At 37.7% G+C, this 16,043-nt stretch overlaps 2 protein-coding genes across 2 annotated transcripts; one reads left to right on the forward strand and one right to left on the reverse strand.

Moving 5' to 3' along the window:
• Positions 1 to 723: 723 nt before the first annotated feature.
• Positions 724 to 7,100, reverse strand: LOC148821281 (polyadenylate-binding protein-interacting protein 2). The gene is made up of 4 exons (XM_088931708.1): positions 6,940 to 7,100; positions 4,196 to 4,340; positions 2,602 to 2,781; positions 724 to 2,413 (listed from the first exon to the last, which is right to left on the reverse strand). The coding sequence occupies exons 2-4, from the start codon at positions 4,331 to 4,333 to the stop codon at positions 2,357 to 2,359; spliced, it is 375 nt and encodes a 124-aa protein (XP_088787834.1). The 5' UTR covers positions 4,334 to 4,340; positions 6,940 to 7,100; the 3' UTR covers positions 724 to 2,356.
• Positions 7,101 to 8,581: 1,481 nt separating this feature from the next.
• Positions 8,582 to 13,628, forward strand: LOC148821282 (E3 ubiquitin/ISG15 ligase TRIM25-like). Its single transcript, XM_088933457.1, has 6 exons — positions 8,582 to 9,139; positions 9,440 to 9,535; positions 10,482 to 10,712; positions 11,252 to 11,274; positions 11,849 to 11,982; positions 13,023 to 13,628. Exons 1-6 carry the CDS (start codon positions 8,582 to 8,584, stop codon positions 13,541 to 13,543), a joined length of 1,563 nt encoding a protein of 520 aa, XP_088789583.1. The 3' UTR covers positions 13,544 to 13,628.
• The last annotated feature ends 2,415 nt before the right edge of the window (positions 13,629 to 16,043 follow it).

Here is a 16,043-nt window from a genome sequence, read left to right on the forward strand (position 1 = left end):
GCTGCCTTAAAAACGCCTTAAAATTGGCACTATTTTCTAGTCTCACATTCCAGCTTTCTTTTCCAGTTTCCAACATAATGTTGTAAAACTTCCAAATATCCCAAAATGCAGAGGTGTCAAGTCCAAGAGCATCATTACAGTACAGTGTTACTGGCAATACCAATCTACTACAAAGTGATATAGTGCTATGAAATTGATTTTTGCATTATAGTTACTTTTTAAAATGCACCAATATAAGAACACATAGAAAATATGCAAAAAACTATTAACAGCTTCTTTAGCAGAGAAGCTTGCCTTTAATATACACAAACTATAGCCAACTGGAATAAGTGCATGGAAGTCAGAATGACTGCATTTAGCTGAAAATAGTGTCTATAAGTGTGACCAAGTCCAGTTTGTTTTTCACCAACCACTCAACTGACTTTTCCCCACCCAAAAGTAAAAAGTCTTTCAAAACTGTTAAAAATATTTAACTCTGATCTGGATCTCAGTTCACACACTGTTGTAAGTGAAGAGGTGAGGTTAGCTGACATCATGGGACATTAGTTTCAAATATGCAGCTGGGGAGAAAGAGGAATACTTGTATACATACAAGTTCCTTCTGAAGTATGAAGTGGATTGTAATTTTTTCCCCCCCAAAGAATATCATTTGTGACACTCAATCACAAAGCAGATGTCTTTCTTCAGAAGTCAAGGTTGTCATGGACTCAAATCTCAGTACACATGGTAAGCAATTGATTTGTTTTATTGTATACAGTTATACTGTGGTTTTAATTAACATTTATGGCACCCATCTGATACATAAAGATCCTGTTCATAAAGAACAGCTGAAGTTAAACGGAAGTGCGTGCAAGAACTACGTAGTAGCATCTTACAGACAGAGGAGTCTAATTGCCAACTACAGGTCTGAGGGAGCACGGCTCCCATATAAAGTACAAATGACAGAAAAATAAAAATAAAACAGGACAAGCTTAAAGTTAAACACAGACCCAAAAAATACATTCCACTAATTTATTTTTTAAATATTTTTGAAAAAATATAATGCTTTTTTTTACAATATTTTTCATTTTATTTCTTTTTTTGTGTTTTGTTTTTTTAAACTTTAACACTATTCACATTCAACACCACATGGCAGTGTCAACTACCAGGTTCTGAAAGAGGCTGGATAGGGAGGGATGGGAGAAGGAAGAGAAATAAAACCAGACCAAAAAAAATAACTTGCCGTGCTGTAGACATCCCAATGTAGTGTTTCTATAAACTGCTCAAAAAACCAAAGGTTTAAAGAGGATGACAAGTGTCCTTTTAATTTTTTGGGGCAGTTTATTAAATAGAAGTCAGAGGCACCATTCAAGGTACTGTAACAGAAAAATTGATCACCATACCTCCTTCCTCTCAGTTTCACTCTGCTGGGGGGGGGGGGGGGGTAGACTTAGCGGTCATGCCAATTGAACATTCAATTAATAGAAACAAATCTGGCTATTTATTCCAAAGGGGGAGGGGGAACAGAAATTGAGGTAACAACTAGGGCAAACTAGAAATGTTTAGTTTTCCCCAATACAAAAATAGGGTATTGCATTGAAACATGAACAAAAAAAAACCTCAAGCATGTTATTGCTTCAAAAACTTAAAAGTGCATAAAATGTAAAAAAAAAAATGGTGAGCAGTCAACATCAATGTGAAGAACTTTGAAACCATGGATGTATTTAATGGAGGCAATTTACTGCAAGCGTTGTTGAATACTCCAAATATCACTCAAGGCAGGACTGAACATGTTCGAGGCATCAGCAAATATAAAGCATTAAAAAGAAAATCTAAAGATAACGGAAATATCAGAATCCCAATTTTCTGTAGAACAGGAATGTTTTCTCAGTTTAAATGTCCCTTTTAAAGCATCTCAACTTCATAAAAATACTCTGCACTAAAAATAAGTCATTCTATTGCAGCCTTAAAAAAAATAGAAAGATGCTTTCATTATTAACAGAAATTTGAATGCTTCGGAAATAAAAAAAAATTCACAGCAAAATCCTTTGAAAGACTAACATATGATTTTCAAATGTTTACATTAAGGCAACAACGACAAAAGAAAGCTCCCAACAATTTGCAGACATACCACCATCTTTGACTGGTGCCTCTTCCTCTGGGCTTGCAATACCTCCCCCCCAAAATCAGGACTTTCAGCTAAGAAAAGCTTTTGCTTCATATAACAGTCTCAGCACTTTAATTAAGCATGCAAGACTAACTGAAAACTTTGGCAATGCATTAAGTGTAACACAGTGACAAAGAGAAGCTTCCACAATTAATCTAATACTGGCTTCACAGTGTGGAGGTTGTGCTACATCCACCAAGAGGCCCAGATTCAGTACTTAACGCCAGGTACAAATTCTTTTGCATTTGGGTTTAAATTACTGTTGACCTGTAAAGAGAAAAATAAACATAGGATTAGACTCTTGTGAAAGTTCTCTTCATATAGAATTAATGATTTCTAGTACAGGTTTTAAGAGATGCATCTAAAAGTGAAACCCATAGAAGATGTTAAAATTTTACTTCACTGCATTTGACATGATCTTCAAAAACCAGTGAGATGTTAACATGTGTACTGACCACAAGGTCTTCCAAAACACTCCCATCACCAATGACCAATCCATTCAGCTGGTCCTGAAGTTGATTGATAGTCTGGGGCAGATCTCTGGCTGGAATGAACCACTCATGCTCTTCTTCTTCTTCCAGCATCTCTTGGAAGCAACGCTCAATAAACTCCTCCTCCCAGAGTTCCTCTTCAATCTGGAAAAAAGGCACCGCATGAGAAGCTGAACAGCTCCAGTCCCTGAGGAATTCCTCGGCTTAGAATAAAGAGAGGTTCCACATTCTACAATAACACGAGAAGATACAGATGAGAAAAGGCCCCACTAACTCATATGGTAGTTAGTATTTAATTGATCCAAGGATCCCATCAAGTTATTTTTTTAAAGAATCCATGGCTTCAACATGGCTATCATCTAGTTTCAGGCATGTAAATGAGGAACTCCAAGGATATTTTAAGCAAGGGCTTCCTCACACGTGTGGCTCATGCATTAATTGATGCTGCACAGCCCTGGCTGCCAGAAAACAGACCCTGGAAAAACATGTGATTGGGAAGAGTTTGGCAGAAGCTTTAGCAAGCAAAACTGCTGAAATTGCCGATGTGAATGGTGTCCAAGGCGATGTCAACATGGAACTCCAGTGCTGGTGGGAAAGAGATCAGCAGTAAAAGGCGCATATCACAATCCTGGAGTCTACGCATTCAATGTGAAAGGTAAAACAGGGGAGCAACTGCAAATATCAACCTGGGGCACAAGCAGCCAGACTACACAAAAACCATCCACCGAGAACTCCAGAGGTGGGATACCCTAGTCAGGCTGTACTGCACAAATCACTTATCACATCTGTCAGTGCACATTTGCGGGTTCAGGGTGAAAAGAACACCAACAATGGAGAAATGCAATATGGTCAGATGTGTAGCAACAACCTAAAGAACTCTACAGCCTTGACGGGCTATTTCCAACAGTGAAGGGCTCTGGTAGTTATGGAACGCACTTAGGCACATTTTCTTTTAGGATGACAAACCCTAATGCCCCCATCATGTCATGACGACGCATTTCTGGGATATTTTGAAACACCCAAGACAGCATTTTCCGTTTCTATTGTGATTGTGAGTTGACTGATTGTCTGTATGCTCTGTGGCATGGTCTAACAGCATCTAACAGCAGACAATGCCAGCCCCACACAGCGACCCAATGCCCATGATTTTGCCTTGGCATTTCTATCTTTTTGTTCACTACCTACAGTATATAGCTTGATGTATAATAATGAAAGTACCCAAAATAAAGTCAGGATAAAGGGCAATGCAAGAAAAAACATCTTAACCAATTATAACCAATATTACAACAGGACCATCATTTTCATATCATAACACCCCTAATTACCCATTACTTTCAAACATATCTTTTAAGTGCTGTTCACTTAGCAGCTTGAAGAGATTTTGTAAATCACCGCAAACCTACTTTTTACCAGGTGGTCATAAAATGAAACGCATGCACCTTTTGTCTTTTTAAGGAATCACTTAATTCACTTTATATAGCAATAACTCAACAATAATGATCCAGGAATCATTGATCATTCAGCTAGGGGTGCTGAAACAAGCCCGATTCAACCGTACCTGTCTATTAAACTCCTCTTCATTCTCCATCCACATATACTCAGCAAAGGGGTTGTCATCTTCGTGGGACTGTCCATTGATGATCACATCATCATTGACGATGCTTGGCATGTTGCTGCTGCGGCTGGGGTCTTTCATTGTTGCCCTTTAAAACAAGAAATACACATTATTATAATACAAGATCACTGTTCATCCATGGCCTCAATGACTAAAATGTTATGCTCCGTAGGTTTTGGTCATTAAAACCACCTAAGCGTAGATTTTAGCCTATATCAAATGAATCATTCTATAGTGAGAAGCAAGGACAGTATATATATATAAAAACTGAACTGGGTATCCCATATTACGAAAGGATAGTTTAAACTAATCCTGGAGTACCCACCAATCTCTTCTGGTTTTCATTCCAACTGATTCATCAATTACATTTTTAATCAATTTGTGCTGCCAGGACAAATCTCCTTCAGAGGCATCATTTCACAGAAATATACTGACCACAATGACATTTTAACTGGGCTTAAAACTGTTACTCACCTATAGTCCTATAGTCTTCTAAACATCTCTTAATCAATTAATAATATGCAGATACGTGGGAATGGCTGTCAAATGTTCCCAAGAAGTGCTCTTTGTGCCCACTGGTTAAATTCAAACCAGTCATGGAAACAAACCAACTTCCCACACACGCTTTAACCCCAGGAGGGGGGCAACTATAAGTGAACAGTTTAATATTTTAGACAGTTTTACCAATAGACCCCCTAATGCTTCCCTTATAATATAGCACACAATATTGATAAACTTTAAACCACTAACAGCACACCCTCAAGTGTAGAGTGGCAGTCAATTCAACTTGGAATACAACAGATTTACAAAGTACAAAAGGAATACTTCAAGAGTTAAATGTACCAAATGAGACTGAATGATCATTGAAACCCTAGTATTTTATGGGCTACTGCAGCAATATTTTTCAGTAAATGGCAATGTAGGGGACAACTCCCACCCAATTCATCACAAATAAGCAATGACTAACAGACCAGAGGACATGATTTGCCCTATATTCAAGTGCCCCACTAGCCTGTTGGAATCTATAGCAGATACAGTCCCACAACATAATCAGAAACTAAGGGGAAGTGCATTCAGAACCAAGGACAAGGGGCAATCCTTGAGTTGTGGAAGTTGTGGGGGGAAAAAACTACTCTGAAGTTAACATCTTATTTCTTAGAAAGTGCTGGTAGAGGTCCTCACATCAATTAAGTCTAGCTGGTAACAATTAACCTACATATGCCATCTAAACTGACGTATCATTTCTTCCTTGGAATGGATTTGCACTTTCCTAAAATGAACTGCAACAATACATTTATGTAGTATTGAGAGGTGTAGGTAATTTTAAATTTTCCATCTGCATTGCAATGCACACACCCCCATTCCACCACTAGTCCAGTCACTTATTTTTTATGATGTATGTGATTATGTCCTACACTGTTCCAAATGATTTATAACAAGTCTTCAAGAAAAGAAACTTGGGGAGAAAAAAAGTCAGTTTTACGCCACCTCAAATAGGATAGCAGCAATTTAAATTCATTATGAAGCCAGCAAACCATCTTCATTCTAGTTTTTTTTTTTTGCTGTGAGCGTAAGGGACATATTTTAGTAATAAAACTTCAAGAGAAGTATAGATGCTTCCTAGACAATGTTATAGCAAAATTAAATGTTACGCCATTTACAAATGTCTGAAAAGCTGTTGGTCTACAGACCGTTTCAAATCTCAAAACACTTTTTACAACATTGCACTGTCGTCCACTTAAAACGAATAAACCTTTAGCGCACTGATTGACGTACATCAGATGTACATTTAGTACACAATTTAAACTATACAAGTTTAACAGCTTTACTATCAGCCGGTATAAATAAACCAAGTTGAATGAATATCTTACGATAACTGTAGTAAGGCCTATACAATCAATGCAATTAAAACAGCACTCGCAGATGTTTTTACGCAGTGCTGAAGACAAATATCCGGTGAAAGTGATCGTAGAAAACTTACAAGTAGCCAATAATTATAGAAATTAGGAACACTTATTTCAATCAAGGTGAAATGGGGGAACAATGCTTTATCAGAAAAAAAAACGCGTAAAACCTGCTTGGTTTTAAGTTTTAAGGTACGAGCGTCTTCTAAACTCAAAACGTCGCGCACAGGTGCCCGACTTTGGAGAAAGAACATCGTATCATGTTAACAGAACATTTACGTGGGATATATGAATGACAGGAAACCCTTTGCATTACGAAACAACGCAGATTAACGTTTCAAATCGACGTTATTCGTTTGGAATCTTTCTATAATACTTCCGGGATTAAGAAAGCATTTTTTATACTACAAATGTTTTTCTTAAATAATCAGGAGGGCGGAGACTTGACTCCCGGATGTTTACCACAGACCAACACAAACCTGTCTCTCGAAAAGTCAAAAGCGTGGTCAAAAGCACCAAAACAGACCGAGTATACAAGCCAGTACAGGATAACAGGACAACTGCAAACGCAGATGCCACGCAAAGCAAAATGCGACGATTTAACAGGTGCTGAATGCCGCGGACAAACACGACAGCCCGAACCTCTTGTCTCTTGTGCAGCACTACCAGTTCTGCCATCTTGACTAAGTTGTCAAGCGCAAACGCACAGTTCCACCCGAGTTTTGTTTTTTTATAAATCCGGAGGAAGAACGAGACGCACAAAAAGGGGAAAACGTTTCCTACCGACAACGCTTAAGTGATGAGGGGAACAATTAAATGCTGCAGTCTGACAAGGTGCAAGACGCCCGAAGCTCCTTAGACAGTCAGCTTGTATTGATTTCAGGTCTAATGGCCGCTCTGCTTCTTTGTTTTGGTAACACTGCTGCACACCGCGCAACGTCAAGAGAGGGTAGACACCGCCCCCCTTTTATGAGCTCACCAGAAAAAACAGGATCTGCCGGGATGTAGCATTTATTTAATTGAATCTTAAATTAATTTGCAGTGAATCTAAATCTGTGTTATGTATTGAGCAGAAAAAGCTATTTAGTTTATTGGTACTAACGTGGAATATTGTTAACTATAAAACATGTTTAAAGTAAGGATGCTTGCAATTGTCTTTGAAATAGTTGTGAATTAATTATTATTCAGCGCTCATGGGACGATTGTTAATTTCCCATTAAGAATTCCCCAAACCCTTCTCGGATACCATACTAATTCTTTAACTTACATTTGTGTTACACTAGTAGTAGTTTTAAAAATAAATTGTGTCCCTAAAGAAGCAACCCCAAATCAATATAAGTAAGGCTAATGAGAAGCGTTGATGACTGTTGGCATCAACAATACTTTAGATTATACATTAGACTTTATACAAACATGTCCGCGCAGATCTGCCCTAATTGTGATGCTGATTGTTGTAACAGCACTATTAGATTTACATGACGCCAAATATTTGTAACATGAAATAAATATGAAATGTAATTAAATAAAAAGGTGCTGTATCACAGCCTCCAACATTTCTCATCTCAGTGTTCGGATCATTAACCCTAACAAGGTTTTTCTTTTCTAGCGTCTACATTATATGACTTTAAGTAAAGGGATATTTCTTCATATTCCATGAAGCTGCCTTTTCAACAAATTTATAATAACATGGCGGTCTACTAAAAGAAAATATATTCAAGGTAAAGGTTTCATACCCCAAACATACTATAGTAACACCCATCCAGTTCTTTGCTAAGATGAAGTGTTTTAAATGATACTATAGATTGCACCTGTATGGCTCCACAGCCGAAACGTTGTGATTTATTTCTTCTCTTTTCAGCATGGAATAAACCTATTACTTGTTCCTTTGAAATTATAGTGTTCATTCTACTTCTGTAACTTTTTATCTTTCAATAGTGACGCAACAGTATTCATTCCAGAAGAAAAAAAATCTGGAACACAATACATGAGACCAACAGGAAAACAGTAATGGGTGTGAAGATTCCTGAGGTGTTCTAGGAGAGTATTACTGGAGCTCTGAAAACCTGCACACCGTGTAATCCAGTTGAGTTGTTTCCAAGGGGTATAAATAGGACTTACACAGCTTTAAGATCAAAGATCCGGACATAACATTGTTAGGCTTCATAAAGAAAGCATAAACACAGCTGAAAAGGATTTGTGACAATAGAATTTTGAAACTGAAAGGTGATTGTGAAATATCTGGATTTAGAATGCTAAAGACATTTCATGGAAAGAATAAGCACTAAATTAGCTTGTTGTTGTTAAAAGACACTGCCTCTAGTAGGCGTGGTGAGATTAGTTCCAGCCCCTCTAGCTTGGGTGCTTATCATGCTTCTATGCTTTGTGTTTGTTCCTGTTTAGATTGTGGCTGCTGTTGAGCTGTAGCATGGAATCAAAGTGTCTTGAAGAGGAGCTAACCTGTGTGATATGTCTGAGCCTTTACAAAGAGCCCGCAGTTTTGCCCTGCCAGCACAGCTTCTGTCTCAGGTGTATCCAAGATTACTGGGTCAACAAGGATAATAAGGACGTGTACGACTGCCCTCAGTGCCGCTGTGCCTTTCCCAGTCCGCCCAGCCTGGAGAAGAACTTCACCCTCTGCAACATCGTGGAGAAACTCTGGGTGCGCAGGTCTCAGCCTGACGTCTTGGTTCCCGGTGTCCTTTGTGATTTCTGCATGGACGTGTCCTCCCGCGCCATCAAGACCTGTCTGAAGTGCGAAACGTCCTTCTGTTCCTTCCACCTACAAACACACATCACTAAGCTTGACCCGAAAGAGCACAAGCTTGTGAACCCCATCAGCTCCTTCTTGGAAAGGAAGTGTTCTGAGCATGGGAAGACCCTGGATTTCTACTGTAGAGAAGACCAGTGCTGTGTCTGTGTGTCCTGCACTGTCCTTGGGAACCACAGGAATCATACTGTAATCTCCCTAGAGGAGGCAGCTAATGTAAGTCATTAATTCGTGATCGCTCATTCTTGATCTGTAGAATCCTAGTATTATCTGCTTTGCCTTTGTACTGCATTCCCCTCTCTTTGTGACTCCCTCAGTCACAAGGCTGAGTGGTGGTTTGTTAACCTTCTTTAATATACTGTTGATACTCTAAATTGATTTAATGATATTTTGACATGAATGTTCATATGTGCTTTACTCATTTTTTTTACTTCTGTGGAATAATTTGTGCTGCCATCAGATTATTGAAGACCTGAAGCACCGTGTAACATCGTGGCCTGTGGATTTTTTTTACAGGAAGAACTGAAGGAGGAGATATCAGGTATTCATGAAAACTTGTTTAATGTCAGCAGAGTGAAGCTGTTCCTGAAAAGGGCGGAAGCTGATTTAAAGGTATTTTTCAATGAAAGCAAAGACTTTGTAGATCAACAATCAGTTTGTAAATCCAAACGATTTCTTTTCATCTCAAGCAAAATGAAAGAGAAAACAAAGGTCTGTTGGAGAAAGGTTTTTAAAGACATTCATTTAATTGCACAAATATTTTTTACTGAGGTTATCTTTGTGCTTGGATTGAGGGCAACTGTTGTTTGCTCATTAATGAAACCTCATGCCAAAACAGAATATTTCCCAATAGGTATCCTACAAATACTGATAATGGCTTCCAGATAACTCTCATTGAATTCTTCCCTATAATTCATCAATCCTGAGCCTTTCACCATGGCAACATAACACAGCACAATCAATCATGTATTGTGTGGTAAATAAGAAAGCTGTCTCGTTTTATTTACAGAAAAATGGTTGCCGGGCAAATACGGCACCAGTTATTACAAGTTTCTGTTAAAACAAAAATGGGGAGTCGAATTTCCACTTTTAAAATGAGAGGGAGAGCAAAACAAATACTGGTGCAGCCATAGAGAGAAGACAGAGAAGATAAGAATTAGCTTGTAAGCTGATACAGAACATGATGGCTTTAAATAGGGACTTCCTTACTCTGACATATAATCACTTCCTGATGAGATACATTGCAACACATTTTCTTTAACAGAGGGCCTATAAAATACAGTCAAGATCCCATTACAAGCATGGTAATAAGGACCTTTGTATATAAACTGCACTTCAACTTATGACTTGACCCAAGTTCCATGTGTTGATTTGGACTTTATCTATGGATTGCAAAGAAAAAGAGAAAAAAGAATTGGTAACTTCTTTGTGTAATCCACAGTCAAATTATCGGCAGGCCCCAGGATTAAAACCTTCAGCCTGATATTAACGTTAAACTTCAAACCTAGCCACTTTGTAGCGAGCATGGCTGTTAATCCAAGGCTGTTTGTCTTTGCAGGTGTCCATTGAGAACTTGAAAAAGCTCACGTCCCACACGTTCACGGAGCTCCAGAAACGAATGAAGGAGGATGAGCTGTACATGCTGAGACAGATTGATTCAGAGGGGAGTGAGGTGGTGGCCAGGATTGAACAGCACTGCCAGGAGATCGAGGGAACAGCACAGAGCATGAAGCTGCGACTGGATGACATGCAGGACATGATGAACAGAGACCCATTTTCCCTCATCCAGGTGCAAGCAACTCCCTATTTAATGAGATACAGTAGGTCAACTGAGAATGAAGTCAGGAAGGAAGGAAGATCTTTTGTCACAAATTTAGTCTGGGATATTCGTCAAAATTAACTTGTTCTTTTGTACATATAGTATACCTCTTACACACAAACATGAAGACCCCTGAGCATTCAGGTCTTTCACCAGATATACCAAATAATATAAAACAAAACGTTTAAAGATGGCTCCTCCTCAACTCTTATTTCATGTAGTTTTAAATTCTATGCAAATATATCATCATTATTCTGGACAAGATAAAAAATGGCAGCAAAATACCATGCATAGGGCAATCTATATATATATTCAAATATCACTAAGGATCATTAAAAAATTCAACCTATATCTGTTTCAATTAGTATATTCCTTATTTAATAGTGGCAGTTTATCCTTTTGGTATGGTTGTAGATATCAAAGACAAAAATAATCACGCTTCATGTAAACAATTGTTAAAAAAATCAATTGTAAACAATTAAACAAGATACTTTTTTTCCCCATTGTAGGCCACTCATCAATCGATGTCTAGGTAAGCCAAGTCTTATTGTCTTTTAAATGTGAATGGATACGTAATCTAACGATATCATAACTTACCAAGCAAAACAGGATAAATGCAAAACTGTTGTAGTGCTGGGCTGAAATATTTTAAGGTGTTTGGTCACACTTTAAACGCAATTAGAAAGGATTTTCTACAGTATATAATCACAAATGGGTTTTCTCACTTAAGTTCATAACAGTCAGTAAGGCATGGGGTTGGAGGTAGTGGTTAGCCAGAACATATACTCAGGAAATGGTTATCTGTCACACGAGGTTAGAGTTATCTACTGTTAGGACTTTGTGAGGACTAGATGAGGGTTGGATATGTTTTAATATGTAAAAACACAGAATCCTCAGGGGGTTTACTGTCTTTTTCACATCACTGTATTTATGTATTTCATTCATGAGCATGCGTTAAAAACTAACAACAAAAAAGGGGGCAAACTAGAATTCTGATCTCATCTTTGTCTGGTCTTAAACCTGAAACAGACTACCAAATGACAACATGGAAACTTCAGACTAATGGACAGGGTATAGAGGAAATACTTTCATTTTTTTTTCGGTAGAGATAAAAAGAAAATGGATATTCAGGAGCCCCAACCCACTGATGTTACTTTGGATGAAGATAAAGTACTAAAAATCCTGAAGGAGAGGTTACACGAGACCCAGATGTACCAAACTGCAACATGGAACATACTGAGTAAAAAAAACTTATTTTCATGTCTTTATCATTAATATTTCTATGTGTAATATACCTTAAACAGCCAATAACTATTTCCTGACACTCAGAAGCAAGTTTATATCAGTGGTTGTTAACCTTTACTGCAGTTGCACCCACTGGGTTCACAAAATATAAAAAGTTTTCACACCCCTGATCAAAAATCATTGAACTTAAGATATACCATAACTATAGAATTATGTATTTATTTAAATTTTGCAGTAAAATTAATTATACTGTACATGAAAAATACACTTTTTTAACATTTACCTTAAAATACAAAGGTTAGGTGAAACAAAGTAGTTGTCCTTATTTGCCTAGGCTTAATTTGTGTTTTAATTGATTTACCATCCAAAAAATTGGGCATGTCTCACACTCCCATGTGGTAATTTTTTTTTACTTCTGTATAGCTCTCATAAGTTCATTTAAAGCTCCACTGGCCACAGCTAGTTCACGGCCAACCCCAGGGGTGACAATTGTACTATCCGACCTTTTTAAATTTGGCTTCAATTACATCTCTGCTTATGCTACTTCAGACTGCTGCTTCTTTATCAACTTTGTAGGATCCTTCATTTTCTCAAGTCATGTAGTTCTTAGTACTCCAATCTTATTTCAATTTTATTAGTCATTTTAGATTAGTAAAATAAAATGCTTCATCTGCTAGACATTCAGCTTTCTTCATGTTTTTGAACTGAAATTGTTAGACATTAATAACAATTGAGCAACGTGCTGAATCCATCACTATGCCTTTGACTAATGCCAAATATGCTTTATTAATGCAGTAGTTTTCACAATCCTTAAAAAAAAAAGTAAGGTCAGCAATTACCTGTTCTGAAACTCATGTGAGGAAACAGTCATATCCTCATCATTCCTCTGTACTGATATGATGAATTGACTTATTCATATTTTATCATCAAAAATAATAGTAATAACCTTTATTAAGAAAACCTGTACAAAATTTACTTTATATGGACATTTTCTATGATATGCCATAACATCAACGTTTTTACTATTTTTTTTAGTTCGTCAGAGCTTGACCTTTGATGTGAAAACCGCCCATCCTAACTTAATTGTAGCAGAGGATCAGAAGACTGTGAGCTGGTCAGACTCCAGACAGGCTTATCCTCCGCATCAGGACAGATTCAGCTTCGATCCGCAGGTCCTTTGCACCAATTTATTTTACTCTGGAACCCACACGTGGGATGCCTGTGTGAGTGGCGACTCATTCAAGATTGGAATTGCTTACCGGAGCCTGGACAGGAAAAAACTTCTGCCTTCCTTTTTAGGGCACAACAGCATGTCCTGGTGCATCAGTTACATCAAGGGAGACATGAAAGCTTGGCACCACAACATCTGCACCAATGTGGCCCAGATCGATAGCCCTCCTTGTATCAGGGTTCATTTGGATTATGAGGCTGGGACACTCGCTTTCTACCACACAGCCCACACCTTGCTACACTTATATACATTCAAAACAACTTTCAGTGAACCAGTATATCCAGCTTTCAAGTGTGGGGAAAACACATCTATTACACTTTGCTAAATTGGAGGCCCTTTTCTATAAGAGTAGTAGAGCAGAAAACAATTCATTACCCCTTCCCCCAACCTAATTTTGGTATTACTGTTAATTTATTTCCATTTTGCCCTATGTAAGTGTAATTGTTTCCTAATGAAAAAGCTGTATAAATAAAAATAAAAACTAAGTGTTCATTTACTACAGCACAGGAGGAGTTTCTACAGGTAAGTGATTTTTTCATTGCATTGCATCACTATAACACACTAAGATCTGGTTTCACATCTGGATCTTTAGAATAACTAGAGTTGGATTTGCTTCTGAAAATTAACATTTAATTGTTAAACAGAGTGAACAAGCCAAAGTATTATTTAGTTTGGACACTAGGGTTAAAAAACATCTATTCTGTGATCTTTAATAAGCTAGTACTTAGGATCTCAGTTTGATTTCTTATTAGGTATCCTGGACTTGAGTTTTGAAGTCGTGCGCTAAGGATGCGTTGTCAACAGCACAGCATGAGATTAATGTACAAAGGATGAGTTATCTTCCTAACACAAAGGCCACAAATTGGAGGGGACAATTCCTCACAAATAATGAATATATTTCATTATTAATTAGAGTTTCACATAATAGTTTTTATTCTCAAGGATCCCACTGTACATTACATTTAGTTTTGGATCAAATCCACCACTTCAGGGCAACATCTACTTAAGTAATGTGCAGCAGTCCCACTACACAGCAGATCAGACGGAGAAGTGAAGCTTTTGCTACTTAAAGGGGGAATTTAGGAAGGCAATATTATGGAAGCGTAGAACAGAACTTTTCCAGGACACTCCTGCTCTTATAAATAAGCCATGCCATTGGGTCTTTAATGACCAAATCGCTTGACTCTGAAGTGGAAGGAATCCAGTCAGTTTGTAAAACTTATGGATCAGGTTTAGGCTAGAAAATGCAAGTAACCATGAACAATAACTAGTTATAAACTATGTTAAAATTAAATAAATGCATTTCAGACAGACACCTGCTGTAGGTGATATTTTATATCTTAATAAAAATGGACATCACACAACCTCTGGTAAGTAACTGTGAAATTTCAGCTTCTTTTACTTTTGTAGTGTGCAGATAATACAAAGCATTTTTTACAATACACATGGTTTCTGCCAGTGGGCCTTTCTAACCTGTTTTTTGCAAAATCCACAAAGTGACTCTTAGGTGTTGTGTAGCCTGCTTGGCTCTTTGGAAACTCCAGTAGCTCTTTGCAGTCATGGAAAATTAAACAATTTCCCCAACCCTTTTTAGAACAACTCAACTTTTGATCCATGAGCTAGGCAGGTGTCCATGAGGCCATTATCAGTTTTATAAGATCCTCCATATTTGTCAAGTCCAAGGGCCATTTAAGGTCCACCCATTTCGACCAAACTTCAGTGCCTGGAATTTTTAAAAACCCAGAGCACCAAATCCAATATCTGAAGAGGAAGCTTTTGTACATGAAAAATAATGGGAAGATAAACTGGAGGTTTCACAAACAGTCCTCAATTTTCACAGGATGAGACTGAAGTTCTTTCACACCTATGAAAGGAATCAAGTACTATTTTAATGCGTTTCTTGGACTTCGGACACAGCTTGCCGTCAAGGAACACAATGTGGAAGAAACAATGGTTTCAGTGAATACTGAATTGTAACTTCTCTCCAATTCAACAGAAATGATATAGACATAAATAGGCGTTTCTCTTAAAAATGTTTATTTTCAACCAAGTGACTATTTTGCTTTGCTTTTACAATTCAGTTTAACATTGCCAATAGCTTATTGTTTTCTTGAGTTTTATAGTACTTTAAACTATGCCAAGAATAATACAGGTAGTCCTCAATTTACGACATATGCGACTTACGACCCTTCGCACTTATGACGGCTGTCCCCTTAATCGTATTACTGTACAGTACTGTATGTTCTTTTTGTGTCCCGGCATTTGGTCGTAACGTCCAACATTGATGACGACACTGTGCTGCCGCATGTTATTGATTGGGTGGTTAGCAAGCAAATGGCTAGCAAGCAAAAAAAGTGAGTGTTCGGGCCCAGTGTGCATTCAGCTGACTACATTAACGGCAAGTGCAAAGCAGCACTTTTTTTATTCATTTTTCATTACTGATTACTTTTAGTGCATTTCATTTTATATTATCTACATTGTATTATTTTATCATGAGAAAAGAGCAAAACTGGCGAAAAAATATAACAAAGGCGTATTACACAATGTAGCATTTATGCGTGTTAATTCTTTATGCATCCATATGGTTTGTGTAGTATCGCGATACACGCGATCTTCGACTGTGACGAAATCGACTTATGACGGGGTCTTCGGAACCTAACCCCGTCTTAAATCGAGGACTACCTGTGGTTGACTCCAAAACAGTCCTTATACAGTAGAATTTTTCAGACTACAGACCATAAATGTATTGCTTAGATTTAAGATACAATAAATCAGTTTAAAATTGTAGAAAATTGTTTACCTACTGAAGACTTAAGTCTTCTTTT

The sequence above is a fragment of the Atractosteus spatula genome, chromosome 14 (assembly GCF_055471065.1).
Source record: "Atractosteus spatula isolate fAtrSpa1 chromosome 14, fAtrSpa1.hap1, whole genome shotgun sequence".
Lineage (NCBI taxonomy): Eukaryota > Metazoa > Chordata > Actinopteri > Semionotiformes > Lepisosteidae > Atractosteus > Atractosteus spatula.